This window comes from Abrus precatorius, unplaced genomic scaffold (genome assembly GCF_003935025.1).
Source record: "Abrus precatorius isolate BTA unplaced genomic scaffold, Abrus_2018 Scaffold10, whole genome shotgun sequence".
NCBI lineage: Eukaryota > Viridiplantae > Streptophyta > Magnoliopsida > Fabales > Fabaceae > Abrus > Abrus precatorius.
In genome coordinates this window covers 1,669,657-1,694,420 of record NW_020874292.1, presented here as the reverse complement: position 1 = coordinate 1,694,420, position 24,764 = coordinate 1,669,657, and the positions used below count along the sequence as shown (strand labels likewise).

Below are 24,764 nucleotides of genomic sequence, written 5' to 3'. Positions count from 1 at the left end.
CATTTAAAACATAGTGCTATGTAATTGCATTCTTAGATTGGTATGTTGAAATGAATTTCATTCCTAGTTAAAACTCTAAAGTATTTCTACATTTTTCAAGTTGAAATGGTTAATATTGAGGTTTATCATCTACTTCATTGTGTGACAAATATCACTATGCAATTGATCACTATGATAATCGTTATCTATATCATGCTCACCAGTCCCCAACTCCTCACACAATCCATCACCAACTCCTTCATTTTCTTGTCAACTAGCATAACATTCAACTGATCCAAAATCTGGCACATACTCATTTTGCCTAGTTACAGTATCTACATTATGTTTCTGCCCTACCCTCATTTTTTCCATCTCCTTGTTGTCCAATTCCACATCCTGTGTCAAGCCCAATTCCATCCTCTACATCAGTCATTTCTAGAGCATGAGCATCTTATGTTATTTCTTTTAAATCATCATTAAATGATAACTCAAATATCTTTCACCACGTCAAAAACTCCACTTATACTCGAAATTCCTTATATTTGACAACACTACCATCTGTCAATGTATACATTACGCACAAGCCCAAGTTTTTTTCACGAGTAAGAAGCCCAAACTTGATCAATCCATGGCTTTTTGGTTGTTGGAGGAGCAAGTGGGGTGTATAGGCTGAAAATAAGCCCAAGCCCACAAGAAAGGTGGGGGAGGGGAGCGCGAAAGGAAGAATTGAATTTCAATTTGCGTTTTGGAGAAAAGGGAAATTGAGGAGCGATAGAAATGCTCGATGGATGGGAAGCCTAACCCGGATTCCTCTTCCCCGAACTTCCTCCGCCACGTTCAAGCCGCCTTGAAACGACACCGTCCTCTCGGTAGCTCCATTACTCTTCATTTCAACCTCTCTCTTCTAAATTGCTTTCAACACTTGACTTAGGGTTTCACTTTCAGGTACAATGCAGTCCAATTCCATAAGGCCAAGACGCACTCTTCTTCCTCAACGAAGGGTTTCCAATCCCACTGAATCCAACAACTCTCTAGAAATTTCATCTAAGGACTCAATTTCAGTTCACAGCAACGTCGCTGTTTCTTCTCAAAACCTAGAAGCTCAGAAGAAAGTTCACTTTTCAATTCAAACCAACATTGCTCCGCAGGGTAAAGTTTTATGATGTTGTGATTTTTGCATACTCCGAATGCGATATATTTTTCTCGTCTTTTAACTTGCAGATGGAAAGGTCACTGAGTTGGAAAATTTATCATCTCATATGAGTTCGCTTGGATTCGCAGAAATGGATTGGGTTGAAGGCAACCAACTCGAAGCGTCGTCGTCGCTTGGATTCAACCAAGACTCGAAGCAACAAAATGTTCAGCAGGCAGAGTTTGATGCCAGTTTGAGATCTGATGGTGGAGTAAGTTCTGTTTTGCCGAAGGGAACTGTGGTTATGCAGGATCATCTGCAGCAATTCAGAAGTTTTTTGAGTCAGCCAGCGACGCAATCTTCGGTTATGGGACCTTCTTGTGCTACAACTACCTCGGTTCATTCAACTTCAGCTCCCATGTTAAATTCAACCACCCGTTATTCTTATTTGCATCAAGATGGTGGTTCACGTGTGGCTGCCGAACCTTTGGGGAAGCTTAATGTTAATCCTCATCCTACAACTGAAGTGGTTATGAAATCATTAAATGCTTCAATAAAAGAAATCAATAGAGTTGATCAGGCAGAAGTTGAAGTTCGAGTGGCTGGTCCTGTTATTGATACAGAGTTGGCATCTAAAGAGAGTGATCAATCTAAGGAGCAACAGGGATGGATGTTAAAGGAAACTGGGCATTCCAAATATACTTGTGATGACACTAAAGGGAAAGAACCTGCAGATGATGGCAACATACAAGCGCAGGTTACATTGCCCTCAACTGCATCTTCAGGTGTGAAGTTGGAGCCTTCTAGATTAGAAAAACAAGAGAAGGCTGCAAGTAGTAAAGGTTCATCTACTGCTCGGAAAAGGATGTATGATCCTGATTTGTTTTTTAAAGTCAATGGCAAGCTATATCAACGTCTTGGCAAGATAGGTAGTGGTGGAAGCAGTGAGGTACACAAAGTGATTTCATCAGACTGTAGGATCTATGCACTTAAAAAGATCAAGCTCAAGGGTCGCGATTATGCTACTGCATGTGGGTTTTGTCAAGAGATTGAATATCTAAATAAGCTGAAGGGAAAGGATAACATCATACAGCTTACAGATTATGAGGTACTCTGCTCAACAACTGATTTCTGTTATGATGCTTAGCAGTTCATGTTTTTAGTTATTTCTGCTTCATATCTCTCCTAGAGACGTATGGGGATACAATATATAGGTGCAGTTTGAGTAATCTTATTGATAAGTCCTTATAGAAAAGAGAAAAAATACTCAATATGAAAAATGAATAAAACTTCTCTTATAAGTTGAAAGTAACTCAGATTCCTCAAGTTTTTACAAAAGTTAGATGAAAGAGTTTATATATAAAAAAAATATTCCTATAAGTATTTATTGAGAAGTTTATCCAAATTGGGTCATCCTCACTTAAGATTTGTACTTTGTGTATATACTCTTCTTCCTTTTAGAAAAAGGATCTTCTTTTGAATTCGTTTTCATGTCTATAGTGTATAAAAAATATTTATGTTCTAGTGTAATTTACTTTTACTCAATCAATCAATTTTGTAATTAGGTGACTGACAAAGCTTTGCTTGAGGAAGTTATGAAAGGATCCTGCGGTAATAAAGATGGCCGGGTCAAGGATGATGGATATATATACATGGTACTTGAATATGGGGAAATTGATTTGGCTCACATGTTGTCTCAGAAGTGGAAGGAGCTGGATGGAAACGACCAGACCATAGATGAGAACTGGCTTCGATTTTATTGGCAGGTTTCAAATGTTTCCTTGAGAATATTTTGTCATTTCTTTGAACCTCCATGTTGCAGTACTTTTGCGTTCTTGATTCAATAATTGAAATTCCTAGTGCTTGGGTTATCCTAAAAGAATGTAAATAACACTTCCATGCTTATATCCATAGCTACTTCTATGGGTTCTGGATGTTCAATCATTTCTTCATATTTCATATAACATTTGAAAAGTAGTAGTTAGAATTAGGAAATGAACACTGAATTATGAATAAGTGGTAGAAATAATCTGGTTGTTTTGGATAGATTTAAGTAGAAACATGAACAAACACGAGGTATAATTGTCACATAATGTACAACTGCCTAATTTGATATTAATATAAGATTAACTGCTTGATAACTTTCTAAGATGGAATTTGAGCTGCGTAATAACTGTCTAATACAGAACTTCGCCTATCAATCAAATATCTGCCATGACTCGAAAATGGGTTTGTGACTGGTGCACAGACTAAGTTATCTAGAAACACCACTTAACTTGGCAAGTTTATTTAGAAACTAGCACATGAGACAATAAACCTCTTTCAATCACATAATATAACAAATTTGCCAAAATTTTGGCAGATTCCTCTGTATTTTCATTATCTCAAAATATAATAACCTTTCTAGATTGATTTATAATTCAACCAAAACCAATCAAATTTCAACATATCATAATATCAAAACTAGAACATTTGTTAATACACATCCAAAATAAAATTCTATCCCCTAAATAGCTGCAAAATGTCCAAAACATAAAATAAAAAGAAAAGTGTCAAAGCTGCCAAAACAGTGGTGACCTACCAATAAAAATTCTATTGGGATAGACTGATGTTCCTAGTAACCTGCAACTCTGCTACTTAATGATCTGTAAATATTAAATAAATAGGGAGTGAGTCACACAAATTCAAAGAGGACATAATAACTACAAGAAACAAGAAAGAAAAATAAATATCACGAGTAGTTCGCAATTAGAGAACTTACTTAAAATCCCTTAAGAGTTTATAAACTTTTACTGTTAAAAAAATATCATTTCAATCATGAGTATTATAATAAAATATACATATGTTAGAATTAAATAATATTAGTTTTCTAAACCATCATCAAAGTAGGCGTCAATATAATGCTATAAGAGTTACAATTAAAGTCCAAGATAGTTCCATCTCGTTGATAGCCCTCTCCTCTCTAGGGTAGCCTCTCTTTTAGGGATAGTTCCATCTAATGGGTAGTTCTCTTTTGGCATCTATCATGTCGTAATTAATCTTGACAGGAGGCAGCTCCACCTAGTTGATAGTCCTTTTTGTGCACCGGTGGTTTCATCTAATGAGTAGCCCTCTTTTCTTGCAGTATAACTAGGTGGACCTAAACCGTTATTTTTGCTAATGGTCACGAGGTTCTAACATAACTACTCCCAAAATATTTATATGACAAAAATTCATACTCATACATAAATCAGATTTGTTTTCAACAATTGAAGTCTCAACGCATGTGTCTCATAATTAAATACCATCAAATAAAATCAAAATAATTATTTCTTTCACACTTTTTAAAATAAATTCATATACTAAAACAAAGTACACATCTCAATAAACTTTTATATGATCAAGAAATAAATTTAAGATTTTTTCCTTCAAGTTAATAATTTTATGGCAATAATAACATAATGAAGACCAATTAATTTGCGTCACATGACTACTCTTGAACCATAAGAAAAGTGTAAGTCTACAATTTTGAATACTAATAATATTTAACAGATATTCAGAACTAACTTCAATAATAAAATTCTTAAATTTATACCCAAAGCTCTAAAATACACATTTCCTAAGAATAAGAACTTGCCAAGACCCAACATTTTTATGTATTCAAATTGTGAACATGCCTTAAGAATTCAAATAGAAAATTTCTCCAGTGAGTAACACCCCTTTTTCTTTAGAGCATTATCTCTAACTCTAAAAATTCACACAAAGATATCTATGTAAAAGAGAAAAATTAAATGAGTTAAAAGGATTTTTCTAGAATCCCAAAGGGATGAGTTAAAGCAAGAAAATGAATATTCACATGAAAAAATGAGAGAACCTGCCAAGAACCAAATTGAGGGTGATAACAATTGAGGCAATGTGCATCTTGCAATGAAAAGAAAGGCTTGAAGGAATTGAAGGGCCTTTGGGTGTACCGGTGTAGCATGCATGAGCATTTCTTTCTTTTAAATGACCCACTCTGTCCTTTTTTAATGAACTCGCTGCCATTTCTTCTTTTTGAGAAATTGTGCATTTCAATATCATTTATCATAATCAGATTTGAAATTATGTTTTCTCACTTGTTGCCAATTTCCTCCATTATACAACTATGAACTTTTGTTTCTTTTCCTTGTTCATTTTCTTTTTACTGGAACATTTTTAAAAGTGAGAGTAATAGAAATGAGAATATTAAGTTGAATGAGTGATTGCATGAAAAAAGACAATATCAAAAATGATAATACGTAAGAATATTAATGTAACACTTATAATGAAAAAGATGACTGAAACTATTGAAGGTGGTTTTGTCATGTGCAGAGAAAACCTTTAGAGACACTAATAAGAAGAATGGATGACATGACTTTTAGTCCTATAGAAAAAGGGTAGAATGAGACCTAAAAGAACTTTAGAAGAAATTATAAAAAACCTTTTGACTAATTATATTTTTAAAATTTTGATTTTTGACAAGTTCAATGGTATCGTATGATCTATGTAGCTGATCTCATTTAGTAGGGTAAGGTAGTTGTTGGAACACTTTTTTTCCTTGCTTCTGTCAATGCAAATTAGCTGAGACTGTTCTGTTGACACATTTGCAGCAAATTCTTCTAGCTGTCAACACTATTCACGAGGAACGAATTGTGCACTCAGACTTGAAGCCAGCTAACTTCCTCCTTGTCAAAGGTTCCCTAAAACTGATTGATTTTGGTATAGCAAAAGCAATAATGAACGATACAACCAACATCCAACGAGATTCACAGGTGATGCTTATTTTCCACCTCTTCTCTCCTTTTGACTCACTTGTACATATGCTATGATTGAGATGCATGTTTCTCCTGAGGCTCTATGCTGCTTTATACCCTAGGTTACTTACGGTTTTTTGTTGTTCATAATTGGGATGTACAGTGATGCCTTACTCATGTTTTTCTTGCATTGCGCAATGTGATGCATAGTTGCATATAAGTGGTGTACAAACTGTATTAAGTGGTTTTGGTGAGGGTGGTTAAGTTATATTTTAGTGGGCCTTACTCATAATTGGTTTGTTCAGCTCTATAAAATTTACAATTTCAGATTTTTTGTTGTGGATTCTGTCTTAAGAAAACACAATTCTTTTGATAATGTCTTGGTGTAATTATATTTGTACTTAAAATGTGCTTTAAACTCTTGTAGGTGGGTACGCTAAGTTACATGTCTCCAGAGGCATTTATGTGTAATGAGACTGATGCGAATGGAAATGTAATTAAGTGTGGTCGGCCATCAGATATCTGGTCCCTGGGCTGCATCCTTTATCAAATGGTATATGGGAGAACACCTTTCTCTGAGTATAAGACATTTTGGGCCAAATTCAAAGTTATAACTGATCCAAATCATGAAATTACGTATGAGCCAGTTTCAAACCCATGGCTTATGGATCTTATGAAGAGGTGTCTAGCATGGGATCGCAATCAAAGGTGGAGAATTCCCCAGCTACTCCAACATCCTTTTCTTGTTCCTCCTGTACCATCTTATCCGTCTTTGTCCCAAGACCATAGCTGTAAACTGCTACAACTCATTGCTGAAACTTGTACATATGACCCGGAAGCATCCCAACTCTGTACTCAGCTCCAGCAGCTTCTTGTTGATCCATTCAAGATAACATCTCCTCACTCACTAAATTCACGAGATCAACAACTAAAACTGCTCTCCCAAATGTCAGAACTCTGTATTCAGCTACAGGATTGTTTGACAAATACTGAAAACAACTAGGTGAGGAAGAAAGCTAGGGAGTTGATCAGTGGGTGTATAATTTTTTTGGGCTATTTGCAATATATTTTCAACTTAATTTTTTCACTCACTTTATACCCTCTATGGTTCTCATTTTTCCATTACATCTCCCATCCTATTTATCATGTTTCCACCCTCCTCTGGCCCCTCCCGAAGTGTGATTGAAAAAATCTTTTGTACTTCTTCGATCTAGTTGTAGTAAATGTAATAATCGTCATAGCATTTTTCATGGGTTAGCAGTTTACTGGGTGGCATCGTGTGTATTTCCCATTATTCAGATGGATTATAATGTGTAGCAAGTGAATCAATTTAGTACAGGTCTTGTATAAATTTTGTGAAGCTAGACAAGTGCCAGGTTCCATTAATGTTTTAATGAGCAAATTATACGTCTAGATTTTTTTAAAATTTTATGCATATATCTTTTCAAGTTTTAGACATTTGTTACTGCTATAGAAGTGTATGTAGTTATACTGGGATTTTTTAAAGCAATTAGAGTTTATTTGGGTCTGTGAAAATAGCTTATAGCTTGTGTAAGTATATTTTAACCTATTTTTAAAAGCTTATGTGAATCTTATTTAAATAAGATTTTTTTGTGAAAAGCTTACAAAAAGATTGTGTTCAATTTTCTTGATTATTTTTTTATTTCCGCATAAATAAAAGTCCATGATTGTAATTTCGTGGACTGAGGCAACAAGAGTATTTTCATCACATCTAGGTAAGATCAAAACATTTTTCCTTTAAAATAAAACTGCTTTAATCTAGCACGCACAGACAATAATTAAAATAAGAAAAATAAATCCCTCTTCTAAAACAGGCAGCACCTACTTTTTTTCCCCTTCTTACCCTTACTTTCCTCCTACTACGAGACAGTAAACACTGCGAAAAAAAAGAAAAAGAAAAAAAGAAGTAAAGAATGATTATATAACCTCCAGATCGAAGGATATATTGGAATACGTACGGACCATGAAAAGTAGTGGCTACTGACAATTTTGTTTGATTGCGATTCTTGTGATGCACTGAGCAAATGCTAACATGTTCTCTAACCCATTTGTCTGATCCAGGTTGGCGAATGCTAACATGTTCTCTAATAAATTTCTTGTTCCTGATTAAAATTTATTGAAAATTAAAAGAAATATAAGAAAGAAGTATTAAAGTAAAAGTAAAATTCATATAATTTTGTAATTTTTAATAAATTTTAATTAATACCAAAGTGTATTAGAAAGTGTGTTAGAATATTGCTAGCATTCCTCAATCCAATTTTAATCAATATCTTGGTTTTACAAAGAAGCAAAAATTGTAATCATCAACATGCTACTTTTCTACTACTCTAGAGGAAAGTTTGTAAGACGCTTCAGCACAGGCATCTTCCAATTTCATCAAGAGTTCCTTCACGAAAGGTGTATTAGTGCCATGAGTAATCCGTAGTATATCCACAGCCTTGGTCAGTGATTTAACAGCTTCCTCTGTGTCTCCAAGATACCTATATCAAAACCATTATGCTCAAACAACAAAAATACATGTCCCTTTTTACTATGAGGATCAGCTACATTGATAAAAAACTATTAAACTCGAATTATTTATTTATTTTTTAAGATTAGTTTGATTATTATTGTTAGTATACATCTTTTTTAAAATTGTCATCCAAATATGTATTGCTAGATCATTAAAGAAGTTCCACTATCACATCTTGCTAAATTGTTCACTGCCTACAGTAAAAGTACAGCAATCTTTATACACTTACTATTAGTCATAAGTTTGTTCAGTTTTTTGTTGATGTATATGTTATGCATATTTACAGATAAACACTTAAGTACTCTTTACAAAAGAAAAGCATGACATTTTGTCCCCACAAATGCTTTCACTTAGTCCAAGAATTTAACAAAAGCCTTTGTCCATTTCGAGACTAAAGGCTACAGCTGAGAGACGCTTACCATTCTAGTTTTCCGCAAGTATAATATTGCAAACCGAGCAGAGGGTGAACAGCCGGATACACTCCTGCGATGAAGTAAAACATCCACCACTGGATATTAGCAATATATTTATGAACTCTTTTCTCAAAAAGAAATGAATGGTAAGCTTCAGCACAAAAGGCCAAGTGAATATTGAGATGATCGTAAACTACAAGATGATTAAGATTGGTTTAACTCTGTCTTTGGTATATATATACATCAAACTGATGTAAGACTGTACATGCATAAGTTTGTCACATTGTGTCTGGCATAACTTTCCATGACCACTTAAATGAAATCCTATTTAATATTTCTAATGGAGATTGAGAGAGTTTAGTGACTTGACCTTTTGTAGGCTCTGTTGAAATTATGGGGATTTAGGAATAGGTAGAAAAGGGAGATAAAAGAGACTGAAATGGTACAAAGCATAAATCATTATCCCTCATTTATACTAATACTAGACCACAATCTTATCTAAATAAGGAAACAAATCACGAAATAGTAGGAAATATTGAAAGTTATTCCAAGAGATAATCTAAGATATTGTAAATAATCCTGAGATTAACCTAGATATTAATGCATGTTCATATATTCTAACACACAATTTAGAAGGCAGTAAATTAAGAATTTAAAGTTGACGAAGGACACTGTTACGTTTTAGAGCACTCAATGTGAACAGAAATGCACCATAAATGTGGGAAGGCACCTGTGTTTCTTTAAATTTTATAGTCTATCAGTCTTCCATAATGCTTCAAACTGCTTAATTTTTTCCCCCATTAAAATATTCTGATAAATTTCATCACAATATTATGTGTACATCTCTGATGTGATTGGAATGTTCTGGGATATTCAGTCAACACCTAATTTACAATCTTCACCTTTTTCTTGTAGATTTAATCTGCTTTGCTAAGTTTGCTTCCTGAATACCTTACATCACTATTGTTTACAACAGGAATATTCATTGTTCCATTAAATGAGGAATGAGAAAAGGAAAACAAATACTTGAAGAGCAACATATACAACTTTGAAATGCTTGCAATAACTCAAACTGATGAAAAAATCAAAGCTAAGTAAGCTCATTATTATGTCGTTTAGTAAGGATCCAAGTTCACTTGGACAAACTTTGATAGAATGGTATGGTCAATTTGCAATATGCTAAAGCTTCTCTCCAATGTTCCAGCTCCATTAATGACTGCAGAGGACAAATATCATATCTTTAGACTCTATTCCAGAGTTGAAAAATATATTATCGCATAAATTGACTAATAGTCTTCGTTTTTACATGTGGCACAGAGAGCCACCCTTTGATACAAAGAAAGAAGACAGCAGATGGCAAGCCAAGAAGTTTTAATTGATAAATGACTAAATGAGTCTTCAAAAAAAAAGAAATAGAAATAGGACAAGCAATTATGCAAACTTTGGATACATATGAAGGAGACAAACTCCTTTTGTCATTAAGACCTGTGGTACACTGATTGCAGGGTCATCCAAAACAGAATGTTAACCAATCCATATTAATTAACTAGTATCTAATAAATTTAAGTGACCAATCAACAGAAAAATAATTTGTTTGTAAGAAAAGGCACAAATAAGATCTACATGCCCTGAACAAATCTCCATAGCAAGCATGGATACAACAAGGATATGGAGATATGACATATTTTAAAAATTTTTAAAATCATAAGACACGTGACTATAATAAAATGTGTAAGATTAATTTAAAGTTAACATAAAATAAAAATCTTAATTCACAACATAGAATTCTTGCTTTGAAAATGAATATAAGTTATTTTAGACATAATATAATGCTAAATTTATCAAATTCTTATGATATTAGAAGTTTAAAAAACAAAGTAAAAAAATTATAAAAAAGCAGCAAAAAATATTCTAACTATTCATGCATTGTCACATTAATGTGTCCAACATGGCTACTATTTAGAAGTGTCCATGCTTCTTATAGGAGTTGTGCTAAGTAAAGCATGTAAGACAAGGTTGAGTCTAATATCATCAAGCAAGACGTATTAAGAAGGGAATAATAGCAGATTAGATAGAGAGATAAAAGGAGGAGCTTACCTTCAAAATCTTCTCTCTAGTTTGCATCAAGTTGATTGAGAAAGGATGATAGAGTTTTGTTTGCAGTTTCTCAATACTTTTATATGTGGAAATAGCTCCTTGATAATCTACAAATGGTCAAGGGTTTGACTTCATGGACATAAACTGCAAATCCATTTCATTTGCGCATGGATCAAGGCTGACATGGGGGGAGAGAAGAGAAGATTTGAATGCAAAAGGAAAATAGTTCAGGTGATAGCTATTGCAATTATAAGTTCTTGTCAGAAACGTTAAAGGATACTGCAAGCGGAGGAAGACTTGGAAGCTTCTTCAGATAGCAATTTTATTTCATTTGCAATTTTCTTTACCTCCTCCTTGTCCCTAACCATTCCACATTCTTGGCATTGGAATCCATTTCCATCTGCAATTTTAGCAGATTAAAAACAAGCAAAAAGGTCATTGATAAGAAAGACATAAAAGCACCTGGCAGGTTGTGTATCTTTGATCTCACTCTTGGTCATATAAGGGAGGATGTACCATCACTCCATCAGACTACGAAATCAATAGCCAATAAAAGATTATAATGTTCCTATCCAGTCACTTGACATTCACTATAGCTATATGCAGTCACATACCAGATGTGCGAAGCAAGAAACCACCACATTTTTCATTTTTGCATCTGTATCCTTCTAGAATTGCACTTTCTTGAATATCATCATACTGACCCTTCAAAACTAACTAAACTAAATTAGCCAATGAAAGCATGCCAATTTTTACTAAAATATCCCACATAATGAAAGCCAACCAGAAGATATCCCAGATTATGTAATATAGCAAGTACCACTTTAGAACACCGGGGACATGTGCAAGTGAATAGGTACTGCTCTTTGAGAGCCTTCTGTCGTGTCATAGTGCTTCCAGCAGTCTCTATATAACTTATCATTACCTTAAAAAATACAGAAAATAATTTCAAATTGACAACTATCATCACCTATTGGATGCAACTGTGTTATATAAATAATGCAAAATTACTATAAAGTTTTTAAATTATTCTACTGAGGACAAGAGGGGTGATAAGACAGCTTTATTCAGCATAGTAGAAAAGGCCTCAGTTGCTAGTGTATGGATAATTTTAAATTAGCCATTTAGCATTTATCCATAAAAGCAACCACTCTTTATTTGAATCTAGGAATTCATTTGTATCTTAGAACTGGCCATCACATTGATACATATTCTATCTGAAAATCCAGTAGGTATTCCATTGATAGCACAGTGACAAGGAAATCTGGAAATATTAAACTCCTTTAGGAAGGTATCTACTTTTCCTTGTATAATGCTGGCAGAGTTTTACTTTTGGCCATAAATTACCATAGAAAAGTCACTAAATTTTCAACAGTTTGTAGAAGCACTAATTGCACCTCTGGTAGTTTGACTTCCATTTGCATCTTCTACAGTCTACAATCAAATGGCAGTTCTCTCCGAAATGGTTAAATCCTAACTTTCTGCCCAAGCTTTTATGGAATTTACAAAAATAATCATCAAACAACATTTCTTGCTCTAAAACCAGTGAACTAAATGAAAATTATAATTTCTTTTTAATCATGAAGAATATAAATACATACCTCAGTACCTTTGGGTATATGCTGCACAGCACGTACAAATGCTGACCTTCCGTCAAAAACCAATACGCAATTGGGCAAGCAACTGTATGGTACAAGTTCCAAGATTAGAACGCTAGAAAGAGGAAAATAAATACATATATCGGGGAGGGTGGGGGTTAAGTTAAGTGGTTACCTGTGATTGATGATAGAAATAACAGGATACAATCCTGTTCCCACGGGTCTCAACTCACTGTCACAAATGGTATGTGCATTACATGCAAACTGCAGGATTAGAAGGAGCATAAGACCTTGGAAAATTTTATAACGGTTGTATTAAATGATTTAGGTACAGGAAGGAGCATAAGACCTTGGAAAAATTTTCTGCAATCTCTTTTATATTGATTTCAGGCCATTGTACTATGAAGTTTACAAGATTAGCCATCTGTGCATATAGCACCAGCTGCTCCTCTGTGATATCAGACATGTCTACATGGAAGTGAATGTTAAAAAGAACAATAATCATGGAAAAGTAAGAAAATGGAGCAAAAATATACGTTCATTTCATTAAACCTTCAGACAAAAATAACAAAAAGGATACGAGCCACTAATGCCTCCACCAATTTGTAGTTGTCTGTAGCAGTGCTTGGGATGACCTGGCAACAAAATAAATAATAAAACTCTCTCTTATGGCAACTCAGTGTTCAGATCAGTGGCTGAAGAAGGCTTTCAGAATACACCGAAGAAACTTTTCAAAGCCACAAAAAGGAATTTTAAGGATAACTAGGTCACCAAAAGCAAGTTTATGAATTCAAATGTGAGTGAAATTGAATATAGAAATTAACAAAGGAACGAGGAAGGTAAACATTCAACAGACAGGTCAATAAAGAATATTGACATACTACCAATTTTTTGTACAAAGAATATCAACTTCCTCCATGTTAATCGTCTTAGTGCTACAGTGATTGCTAAGTCAACAATACAGTCAATAACTAAGGCATCCCCCTTCCAGGGATATTTCAACAGCATCAAACATATTTCTAGAATGCAAGTTATGACAGGTGTATATAAACAAGAGTCAGTAACCAACAAAAAGATTGTTTTCCCAAGTTTGACATTAAAAGAAAATTGAATGGTCCTAAAGAAAAATCAAAAGCAATTATGTTTAGCAAAATTGATCTTTCAGTAACATAGACAATTCCTTCCCAATCCCAGTTCCAAATATTGAAATTTGTTAATTGACTGAAAATGAGAGGACCTGCATTTTTAATACACTGCATTAACAAATGTTCGCATTGACTTTATAGGCATATTCATACAACAAGAAAAGGACGTAAAATTTGCAATGTAAAAACCAATCCTTACTTATTAGCACCATTACACTACTCAAAATAAAACTTTCTATATACCTTGTCATTTTGCAACTTCCTTCGAACATAAAGTTTCACCATTAACCGTATAGATGGTGTGACAGATTTCCTCTTGTCCTTGTCCAACCTCGAGAGGGCCTCACACTCAAGACGATGCAGCTTCCACTCTGACTTCTGAATACATATATTAACCCCATTAGTTACTTTTTCACTGAATACCCATATCAGCATTTATTTAACTTAGTGAAAAGTGAAGCAATGAAATAACAAAAATGGCTACACAAGAGAGAAAAACGGAAGACCTGGCATGAAGTTCCACAATAGGATACAAGTTTGCAACTTGAGCACCTGCTAAGGTTAGTTGTGGCGAAACATCCATCACACCTTTTTTGGTCGGAGTTATTTGGAACACAAACATAAGGGTCTTGACTTATAATAACCTCGCCTGCAACACCGTACCCATTTATCATTAACTTGCAAGTAAGAGAGTTGAAACTAATTAGAGAGAGAGAGAGAGAAACCTGGATTGAAATCCCTTATTGCAAAGAGAGAACGACCCTTTTCTGGGATAGTGGAAACTGACAAGTTACGATCCTGCAGGGCACTCTGCAAATCCTCCATTGCTGTAGTGTCTGTTTTGGACTCTGTACACTTCGTTATTAATGGGTTGCCTCCACCCGACCCATCATCACCTGCAACTTCTTCGGTAGCTTTTACTTCTGTTCAATTTTCAAAATTCCTAACTTGTCCTATTTGCACACCATGCAGTTAATTTTCTCTCAAGTTAAATCACAAATGTAATATTACAAATATTTTAAATTTTAATTAAAATAAAAGTTTTTTTGATAATTTATGAAAAAATTAAAATTAAAGGTTAATATATATTATTAAAGTAAAATTTCAACACTAATGATAAAAAAAATCTAAAAAAATATGTAATACTGTAACTATTTTTTTTTTTCATTTAGTGGTCGAATTATACATTTGTTGGTTACTTACTTGCAATTATTCTATGTTTTGATGACTCAATTGCAAAAAAGAAAAGAAAAAGTAAAAACCTTGTTATTTTCGACCTGGGTAAAGGCTTTTGTAAGCTGTAGAAGAAACGTTAATGGTGTTGAGGAACCCTGCGTTGACAGCATCGTTGTTAGTGGTCACCACAAGGAGGCTCTACCTCCGCCATCTTTCTACATCTACATTCATGGCGTCTACAGGTTCGGTCACAACCTCTTTGTGCTCAGATATTATAATATGTTAGCTGAACAATTGAGTGGGCTATTTCAAGTTTAAAGCTTTAATATTAATTAACTGATGCATTTCGGTTCATTAGTTATTCAACAATTTGGGTAAAGCTTGAATCTTCAAAATGAAATAGTTGTTCCTCCCTTTTATTTATCAGTTGTGGATCGCAGTTTGCTGGTTTTATGTGGCAAATCAGTGTTTGAGAATGAAAGTGCTAAAGCTATTAAGACCAATAACACACTCAAGCTCCCTAACAACGGAGAATTCTCCCTTGTTTTGCATTCGGAGCTGGATCAAACTGTTATGCAAGGGTCTTTCCAAGTTCATTCTTTTATGGATTCTCTTTCCACCAGTCAATTTGGAAGGCTTCTCATATGGTCTCCACGGTTAACTTCAACGCATGATGTTGTTTCACAGTATGTTTTGTACCTGTTGCCTTTTCTATGCTCTCTGTTTTGGACTATGTTTTGTTTGGATTGGACCCAGAAGATGCAGCTGAAAAATGATCATTTTGTCTAACTTCATTGTGCCTAAAATGATGCCTTATCTATTTTCCTTCTCATTTTCTACTTACCTGTTTTCACTCTCATCATGTTTAAGATCTTATTATCCTAAGTCTGTCATTATTTTTTTGTAGCAACTTTTGTGAACTTCCCATTGGTACTGTTTGTGTTGCTGATGCTCAGACCAAGGGACGAGGTTTGATATGACATTTAGTGTTATTGTGATTCTCTGTCCTTTTTAACTTTTATTTTAGTTTACGTCAAAGTTGGTTGGAACTGAACAATTTAACTCTCAGGTCGGTCAAAGAATGTATGGGAGTCTCCGTTAGGATGCCTCATGTTTTCTTTTACTCTGCAAATGGAGGATGGACGAATCGTTCCTTTAGTTCAGTACGTGGTTTCCTTGGCTATCACAGAAGCAATCAAGGATATCTGTGACAAAAATGTAAGTGCTTTGTTTTGAAGATTTGGCTTGATACCTAGCTTGCTTGTGATTTTGATAAGGCAAAGTTGTAGTGAGGTTAACAGATTTAAGTATATATATATATATAATTTTATTTTTTTCTATTTACACAATGCATATGTGCAGAAGTTATCAACTAAATAAGCTGAAAAGTAATACTTTCGTGGAAACTAATGGTGCTTTATGTGATTCTTGTAATAACTGTGAAATTGTAGGCAGCAGTAAGAATGGTGTACGAAGGAAAAAAATGCATTTTGGCTTGCTAAATAGAAAAATTGTTTGGTCAAGTATTGCTGCTACGGATATTAAAAATGGGATCATTAACCTGTTAAGCATTGAGGATATATGGCAGCAAATTTTCTGAAAGGAAGAGGAACATAAGACAACCTCCATCATCATAGAGTTAAAAAACTGAATAGTTTACTTTGTATTGTTAAATGAAGATGTTTTCTTTGAATTTGGTTTATTCCAAACCAACATGCAAGATTTGTTTTGATATTATTTATTCTTTGATTGTTTGGGCCCAAAGCACATTTTATTCCAACACTTTCCTTTCCAGGGATTACCCTGTATAGATGTTAGAATCAAGTGGCCAAATGATCTTTACTTAAATGGCTCTAAAGTCGGAGGCATTCTTTGCACCTCAACCTATAAATCAAAGAAGTTCAATGTTAGTGCAGGTAATAAATTATTCTTGGGTAGCTATGCCATTCAATAGTGACTGATAGCTCTTCCATTCCTTGTACTTTATTGCTAAACTTGTCTATCAAATCGCTGTTCTCTGTAGAGAATTTAATTTTCCTTGCTGTCAAAGTAAGAGTAAAATGATTTTCAAGTTTATGCTCATGATGAAGGTCATAACAAATCCCATGCTTTCACAGGAATAGGCCTGAATGTCAATAATGAGAAGCCAACTACATCCTTAAACACAATTCTGAGAGAGTTATCTATGGGAGCTTACCAATTTCAAAGGGAAGACGTTCTGGCTGCCTTTTTTAACAAATTTGAGAAATTTTATGGTTTATTTGTGAATCAAGGTACTGTTCTGTTATCTCATTAGTTGACATTACTTGTTAGCATCATCTCTAACATCATACCCCAGTTCTGATTATCATCTCAACATCTTGTACCTTTGTTCATTCCTCCATCCCTCTCTCTTTCTCTGAAAAACTCATGGATAAATAAAACCTTCAAACATGTTAAATCAACTTCTGAAACATATGCTTCTGTCAGCCTGGTGTATCACTCACATTGCAAGAGTACGGTTGCCTTACAAAGAAATGTCTTGTTTGAGTACGGATGATGCTTGGAAACCTACCCTTTTTATATCTAAAATTGATGGAGCTACTTGTTGTATATAGAGATGGAAATTTGGGGAAGGGGAGAAACAGGCAAGGAAGGAGAGAGGGATATCACTATAAAGCATATGGTGCACCAATGATGTGTATAATTGACCTTGAAAGTGGTTTGCTTGTTTACCATTGCAAGTGCAAAACTCCATTAGCCTCTATTCCTTTTATCAAGGTGATTCTTTTCCCCTTTGTAAGGATTTACTGTTTCTTTTAAGGGCATGTACTGATAACTTACTGAGTGAGACCTGTCATAATGGTAAGGTTGCTTACTTTTAATCTTAATACTCTCGGTTATAGCCTCTCTGCCTACAAGGCAAGGTTTAGTACAATCAACTCTCCACAAACCCTACAATGAAAGGAGCCTAGTGTAGGCTGCCTGTACCTTGGTTTGTATCCAAGTGAAGACTGAAGAAGAAGAAGAAAAGACTCTCTTGGCTTTTAAGATCAGAATCATATACATTTTTTTATGGGACCCAGCTGGATCCAAAGATTTGGAAGGTGTACTCCAGGAGGAAGACGCAGAGAAAAACTCAGAATTAGTGAGATTTTAGAGGTTATTTTAGTTAGTTAGAGGAACATCTTTCAGAGAGCTAGTCCGTTAAGACACTTACAAGGGTCCTAGCTTAAATATTGGGAAAGGGGTTGAAAGAAAGATAGAAAAAGTCAGATTTGTTGTAACTGAGCAAAGGCTGTGTGAGAAGGGGAATCCCTTGTAAGAAGATATCTCTCTTTATGGTTCATTGGAATAATAGTGATTCCCAGTTTTCCCCTTACAACTGACTCTTTTTTTTTTATCTCTTATAAATTCTTTGCCTTTGCTCTGTCAGTTAGGAACTCAAAAAGAAACAAAAAATCTGTGTATTTTGGTCCTCCAAAAATATATGTCCTTAGATTTAACATCCATTTATAGATACATCAAATTCAATGTCAACTTATTCATCACATTGGTTCTTGAAGTGACATCAAATTGGTCCCTAGAAGAACAAAACGAATAGGAATGGGACCCCTCCATCTTAGATTTTCACATGACTCTCTCTCTCTCTCTCTCTCTCTCTCTCTATCTATCTATCTATCTATGATCTATCTCTCTCTTCATCAACGTTAAATAATATATATCTATGAAAAGGGTGATAGACACTCACATGACGAAAGACCAATTTAAATGTTTCTGATAACAGATGACCAATGTGATGATACATACATCTTTTGAGAAAAAATCGGACACTTATTAAAAATAAATAAATAAATCAACCAAAATGACATAGTTTTCAGTTAAAACTTTGCAATTAATTTGTTTCCACACTTCAAAGTTTTCTTAAACTTACGGTATTTTATGTTTATTAGTTACAATGGCACCCTATACTCTACATCACCGTATATGTCGATTATGAGTAAGGTAATTTTGTGCTTCCCCTATTCTTTTGAATGCAGGATTTCAAACACTAGAGGAGCTATATTGTAAGACATGGTTGCACAGGTGACTTGATTTTCAAAAACTCTAGTATGTAATTTATACATATTTGGCAAGGATTCATTTTTTTTGGGGAGGGGGGGTCTTGAATTATAAGACACATTGACATGCATTCTGAATGAACAAAGAATGTGAACCTATGGCATGGGTAAAGTTGAAGGACAAATGAGGGTTCATGATTGTAATTGTAAACTTGAAGTATACAAACAAGAGTAATGCTAGGAACACACTCTCTAACATAAGGTGATTGAATTTCCTCATACAAACAACAAGGTGATTGAATTTCCTCTTACTTTGCCTACCTAAAATCAGGAATCCTTGTTACAGTGGAGACTATTTTTCCCTTATTTTTTGGTGACTAATGTATCATTCAGTGAATAAATTTCAATCTTGTGTGGCGCCATAATATGTTGTAAGTCATTATCATTAATATTTTGACATAGAAGAGCGCCCTTGACTCCATCACATCCTAGCTTTAAATAAAGGTTCTGTTTATTCTTTGTCCGAGAGAACTGATTTCTACATGATTAAACTAAGCGGGACCTCTTCCATTCTGGCTACTTCCTGCTTTTTTTCATTTTTGGGCCTCCAACTCGCATTTGCCACCTGTCCCTGTAAAAAAAGGACCAAAATATGTGTGTTTGTCCTCTTTATCATCCTTTTATTCTTATCCTTTTTCACTTTGAAAGCTAAATCACCAAAACTGGCAAATCGTTTACCTCCTTTTACCCTTAATAATCGATAATTTGATTCATGAAGGAGTCGATTCTGAATTCCAAACATGTTTTCATAATACTAATAACTGAACTTAAATTCATTGGTTTTAATTAGCAGTTTAACTGAAGTTTGAAACATAATGTTCCATTCATCATCCTTTTATATGGACTAAACAAATCCTGTTTATGCATGTATGTGGAATGGTTTATTTGTACAGTCATTAATATATTCAAATGTCATGCAGTGGACAGAGAGTTATTGTACAGGAAAAGAATGATGACAAAATGATTGAACATGTGGTTACTATTCAGGTTTGGCAGATGAAAACTATTTCTCCTGACTTACTGTAAATTTGGATAGAGAACTGATAAAGTTTACACTAAATTTAAAATTTATAGTATGACTGAATAGGCAATAAAATGCTATTGATTATCGGTGATGAGGTTATTAGTTTTCAAAACTGAAGTTGTTACATCAAGTGAAAGAAAAAGTAAAATGTGTGTCAATCATTTCCAATTTGATGGTTTAACTTAAGTTGTCTTTATTGCTGAAATTTTTATTTTTTTTGTTATTAAAATGTGTAGGGTTTGACATCCTCTGGATATTTGTTGGCTGTCGGTGATGATAATCAAATGTGTGAGCTCCACCCTGATGGTAATAGGTAATGGAACAAGATATCTTTTCTTCTAACTGCATGATTAAGTTGTGACAAAATACTTGTAAAAACAATCAACTTTAGTTTGAACTTTTGAAATTTGAAGCACGCATGTAGTCATCAGAAACAGTCAACAATCTCATCTGCTACATTTATAAACGAAATAAACATTTCAAATTATGTTATTGCGTGACATGATGATTATAATAAACTGAAATTCAAAATAATTTTCTACTGTGTGACAGCTTTGACTTTTTCAAAGGACTGGTCCGAAGGAAACTGGACTGAAGCAGATTCCTTTACCCTTGTTGGATCCAAGTTGGAATGGCCATTTATCCACACTTATTTCAATGCTATTAGTTTAAATTTTTTCATTAAATTCACGTTTAGAGATTTTTTTAATGTGTTTCTAAACACAAACTAACTTTTAACAAACTTTGTATATATTTTCAAGGTTTTGACTTCAAAGCTAAATTTTATCCAATAAATCAAATATGTTTAATATATTTTGACATTAGAAAATTTGAGCTTTTGTATGCCATTTATGCATTTCCGTCAAACTAATAATGGTCTTTCCTTGTCTGGTCAAGCAAGATCCTCTGCATTATGGCATGTAAAAAACATCATGCTGCTGCGTCCAAAATAAATGTTTTTTTTCCTCTGGATAGGACCTAGTTCATGATTGCTATATTCAATCATTTGTAAGGAATATGGTGGTCCTTCCTGGCCAGCTATGAAATGATTTGAAAAAAACGTTACTATGATTCATTGTTGTGTTCAATAATCATCTTTGGTTCCAAATAAAGTGTGCTCGAATTAGATGCTTAATCAGATTGTGTTGACTGTCTGTCATCCATCTACCACTTCATCATGACCGAGGTGTCATATATATTCTGCGAGTTCGAGGGCCTGTCGCTTTTTTGAAATTGGACTTATCCTCCATTATGACAAATCTGATTTCGTCATAAACATGCACTGCTTTTTTGCCATGTGGCTTTAAATAGTACTAATTCTTACCCATGTTGACACATCTTTCTCAGTATCAAATAACAAGATATTAGTTGCACTTATTTATACTCTACGTTTTACTTTGTTTTTCCCATAATTAGCTGAGAATTTGCATTTATTCCACAGACGGTGGTTTTGTGCTAGTTAGTGATCAACACTTATTCAGCATTTTCTTAAGTTTGTCAAAAAAAGAATTAGGTGTTGTTTATTAATTAAAATTAGAGCATTATCTTAATGATATATGATTTGTCTTTTGTCAAAATAGATTACGTGACTCGATTGAGATTTTGAGTTTTATTGGGTTGGGTTAAAACGTCCACATTTTATTCTAATCACAAAAAATAAAATTTTAAATTTAAATCAAACTCCCATTTTTAAAAAAGAAAAGAAATTTGAAAAGAAAAACATTCAAATTTGCATTTAAATTTAAATAGATCAGTATTGTTCAAATCTAATCAAAGAAAAATTTGGATAGACCAAGTTAAAAAAATTTGAAATCGATACAGATCAAAAATTTTAAAAATATAAATAGTATATATTAAGCTATCCTAGTTTTTTGTTAAAAGTTCACACATAAAATGTTTATAACACTTTACTATCAAGAATGCTAAATAAAGAGAGTATTACAACAATGGACGATATGTACGCAAAAAACTAAGCATCCATACCAGTATCTAGATTAATTTAGCATTCTTAAAACTTCAAAATTCGACACAGTAAGCATAATCTCTCTTGCCATTGAAAAAAGGCTTTCTTCTTTTTTATTTTATCTATTTCAAGATTAGCAAAAGTCTAAAAAGAAAGATAGACCACATGTCAAATTGGCCACTAAAGAATCAGCATGAATGGATGAAGATTTTATCTTTCTTTTTTTCTTCTTCTAAATTAGCACAATTAGGCTATCACAGTTGGATCAATTCATTTTGTGAATTATAATTAATGTTTGGAGAGGAAGGGACTCGTTTGAAGGAAAACCTTAGAAGTGGCATGTTGAATGGTAGAGGGGTACTTGTTGCTATTTCTCTTTCAGGATCCGTGGCATTATATGCTTGTATTTCTGTAGCAGAACGAAAGACACCACACCACCCACAACACATGGACAGCTATCTTTACATTCAAAAAATGCCTTAGTTGTATGAGAGTTAAGGCCATAAAGGCATGAAGCATGTCCATGCAACACCCAATGTCTACATCATAATGTGTAATCATTGGTGGTTGAGTCATTCTCAATGGGCAGTTTTCATCTCTTCGGTCATTGGTGAAAGGCTAGTGAGAGCTTCTAGCCTTTTATTTGTTCTCTTTTTGAAAACTGGATATGCCAACACACCCAATTAGCAGCAAAGCTGAATTCTTCCGCTAAATGTGATTTATTTATTTAACATTTAATTAGGTGAATGGGTGTTGGTCTCTAGAGAAGACAATGCCCTTGTGACATGCTATTGCTGGCATCTATTGCATGTCACCATGTCTCGAGCCCCATAGAATTCTTTTAATCATCACCAATTAAGGAAAATAGTTGGTAATTTGGTATACGTCACGATCAAACATCCATCTGAAATATTGATCATGTTTATACCAAAAATTATTAGTATTTAATAATTGGAATGTCCTAAATTAATCTAGCTGTCCACAGAATAAGGTTCTTGGCGCAATTCCAAAGGTTCGGAATTGAGACAGAACCGTATTTTAGTTTGTTACTAGAGGCTTCTAACTGTACAAAAGAATATGTATACAGTAAATCTTCAGTATGTGGACAAAAGAAAACTTACGTGAAAATACTCAAAATAGTGAAGATGGTGTTGTGCTTTCCAGGTTGGTCTTATTTTCGAATAATTAGTCTATAAACACACCTAAGATGTTGAATGTGGATGATGTCTTCGACAATCATTATATGAATAAAAAAGGGTTAAACAGTTGTCAAAGTGAAAAAATCACAATTGAAAATTGCCTACCTACTGTTTTTCAATTACCTGTGTAACATAATGATATATTTATCTAAGTTTTTTTTTTTTTTAATCTCTTCTTCACAACTTTCGTATAGATAGATATAGTTAATAACTAAATTTCACTTAAAAATTTGAACGAGTTATTTATTCTGTTTTTCTTTTATTTATCTATCCACTCCTAAAACAAAATCTCGTTTCTATGTATGCATCCACTTAAAGATCAATACAATATTATAATTGTTTATTACCTTATTTTAATTTAATATTAAAATACTTTACATACTTATTATTAATGAGAGAATAGTAATAGAAGAGATTATATTAAGAAGTTAAGAATAATCTTGATATAAATAAAGATATTAATTACACCTTTTCAACATGTACACTTTATTCTCCTAAACAGGAAGATAAAAAGAGAACGAGTAACTGTATACAAATTTTCACAAGTTTGTGCAAATAATATTCTTCAACATTATGGAATAATAGAAAGCATGAATTTCACCCGGTACGTACAACTACTTAAATTTCTAGCTTGCAATTGATGATTGTGAGTGACGACAAATGATGAATGAAATAAAGTAAAAGGGTTAAGAAGCATCTGACTCGAAGACAAACAACAGGGATGGGATATTGGTTGAGATCATAGACAGGGCCTGCAGTGTGTATGTAAATTCGTGAATCATAATTACATATGATTAATGGAAAAAGAAACGAAAAGAAGATTAGTCAAAGATCCTTTGGATGATCACATGGGGAAGCAGGCTTGGTGGGCCAAACTAGTTGTGACTAACAGAGAGAAAAAGTTGATGGTAAGAAGTTGGAGGCCGAATAAGACACTGCTCATCACCAAGCTTAATTATATACATACATATAAAATATGTTATTTTAATTCCCATTCAAGCTTTAGCTTTATTTATATATTAAGCATGGTTTCGATACATGACTAATGTAATTTTCCTAATATATTCCACATCATGTACAATGGAAGCCAATGATAATCTTGCTATTATCGAAGTAGATATGATTAACTGAATCATTAAAGTGAAATAATCAGAATCGGATAAGCCAGGGCCAAAATAATAGTAGTAGCTAAAAAAGGTACAATATATTTAATTTCTACGCATGAAATGTGGAAATGGGTGTTTCGTCAACTACTTTATTTTTAACTTTATTTCTTCTTTAGTATAGGCGCGTTGCGTTTGGCATAGACATGCTCCCAAGTAAGCAACGACCGAGGGAAGAGCTTTAAAAAGAAGGGTAGTGGAAAACTTGTTGGGCATATGGAATTTGAAGATTGGGGCAAAGTGATTATTATGAACGTTACTAATGAAAAGCTGGTTGTGGGTCCTTTGTGTGATAAAAGAATTGAAATGTGCAGTTATATTTGGAAGATGGACGGTGACAGGCTTTTGCTCTTTGCACCATTTTGGACCATTCGGTCACATGAAACTATTGTTTCTGGGCACTAGCGGGGCTTCTTGTGAGGCAATATTGGAAGAAGACAGAAAGCCACTCTGTATAATATCGTGCCTTCTTTTTTACCTGTGATTTTATT

General features: G+C 33.9%; 3 protein-coding genes across 6 annotated transcripts; 2 read left to right on the top strand and 1 right to left on the bottom strand.

The window, feature by feature from the left end:
- Window positions 1–704: 704 nt before the first annotated feature.
- Window positions 705–7,761, top strand: LOC113873584 (probable serine/threonine-protein kinase mps1). Of its 2 annotated transcripts, none has more exons than XM_027511779.1 (6): window positions 705–848; window positions 925–1,128; window positions 1,261–2,219; window positions 2,677–2,877; window positions 5,719–5,880; window positions 6,290–7,761. In XM_027511779.1, exons 1-6 carry the CDS (start codon window positions 764–766, stop codon window positions 6,863–6,865), a joined length of 2,187 nt encoding a protein of 728 aa, XP_027367580.1. In that variant the 5' UTR covers window positions 705–763; the 3' UTR covers window positions 6,866–7,761. The 2 variants fall into 2 exon arrangements, with proteins under 2 accessions (XP_027367580.1, XP_027367571.1); XM_027511770.1 differs by having other exon boundaries at window positions 714–848; window positions 1,201–2,219; window positions 6,290–7,283.
- A 340-nt stretch (window positions 7,762–8,101) lies between these two features.
- Window positions 8,102–14,591, bottom strand: LOC113845927 (histone-lysine N-methyltransferase ASHR1). Of its 2 annotated transcripts, none has more exons than XM_027473650.1 (14): window positions 14,374–14,591; window positions 14,155–14,297; window positions 13,892–14,026; window positions 13,084–13,138; window positions 12,853–12,971; window positions 12,679–12,767; window positions 12,507–12,588; window positions 11,726–11,830; window positions 11,520–11,610; window positions 11,186–11,305; window positions 10,906–11,012; window positions 9,945–10,024; window positions 8,815–8,878; window positions 8,102–8,363 (listed from the first exon to the last, which is right to left on the bottom strand). In XM_027473650.1, exons 1-14 carry the CDS (start codon window positions 14,471–14,473, stop codon window positions 8,334–8,336), a joined length of 1,320 nt encoding a protein of 439 aa, XP_027329451.1. In that variant the 5' UTR covers window positions 14,474–14,591; the 3' UTR covers window positions 8,102–8,333. The 2 variants fall into 2 exon arrangements, with proteins under 2 accessions (XP_027329451.1, XP_027329441.1); XM_027473640.1 differs by having other exon boundaries at window positions 8,123–8,363; window positions 9,955–10,024.
- A 304-nt stretch (window positions 14,592–14,895) lies between these two features.
- Window positions 14,896–20,754, top strand: LOC113873178 (biotin--protein ligase 2-like). Of its 2 annotated transcripts, none has more exons than XR_003505930.1 (10): window positions 14,896–15,066; window positions 15,252–15,510; window positions 15,732–15,793; window positions 15,894–16,042; window positions 16,620–16,740; window positions 16,942–17,097; window positions 18,844–18,913; window positions 19,845–19,911; window positions 20,185–20,261; window positions 20,501–20,725. XR_003505930.1 is itself a non-coding variant. In XM_027511197.1 (10 exons), exons 1-10 carry the CDS (start codon window positions 14,964–14,966, stop codon window positions 20,541–20,543), a joined length of 1,083 nt encoding a protein of 360 aa, XP_027366998.1. In that variant the 5' UTR covers window positions 14,896–14,963; the 3' UTR covers window positions 20,544–20,754. The 2 variants fall into 2 exon arrangements, 1 of the variants encoding a protein (XP_027366998.1); XM_027511197.1 differs by having other exon boundaries at window positions 18,844–18,889; window positions 20,501–20,754.
- Window positions 20,755–24,764: the final 4,010 nt, after the last annotated feature.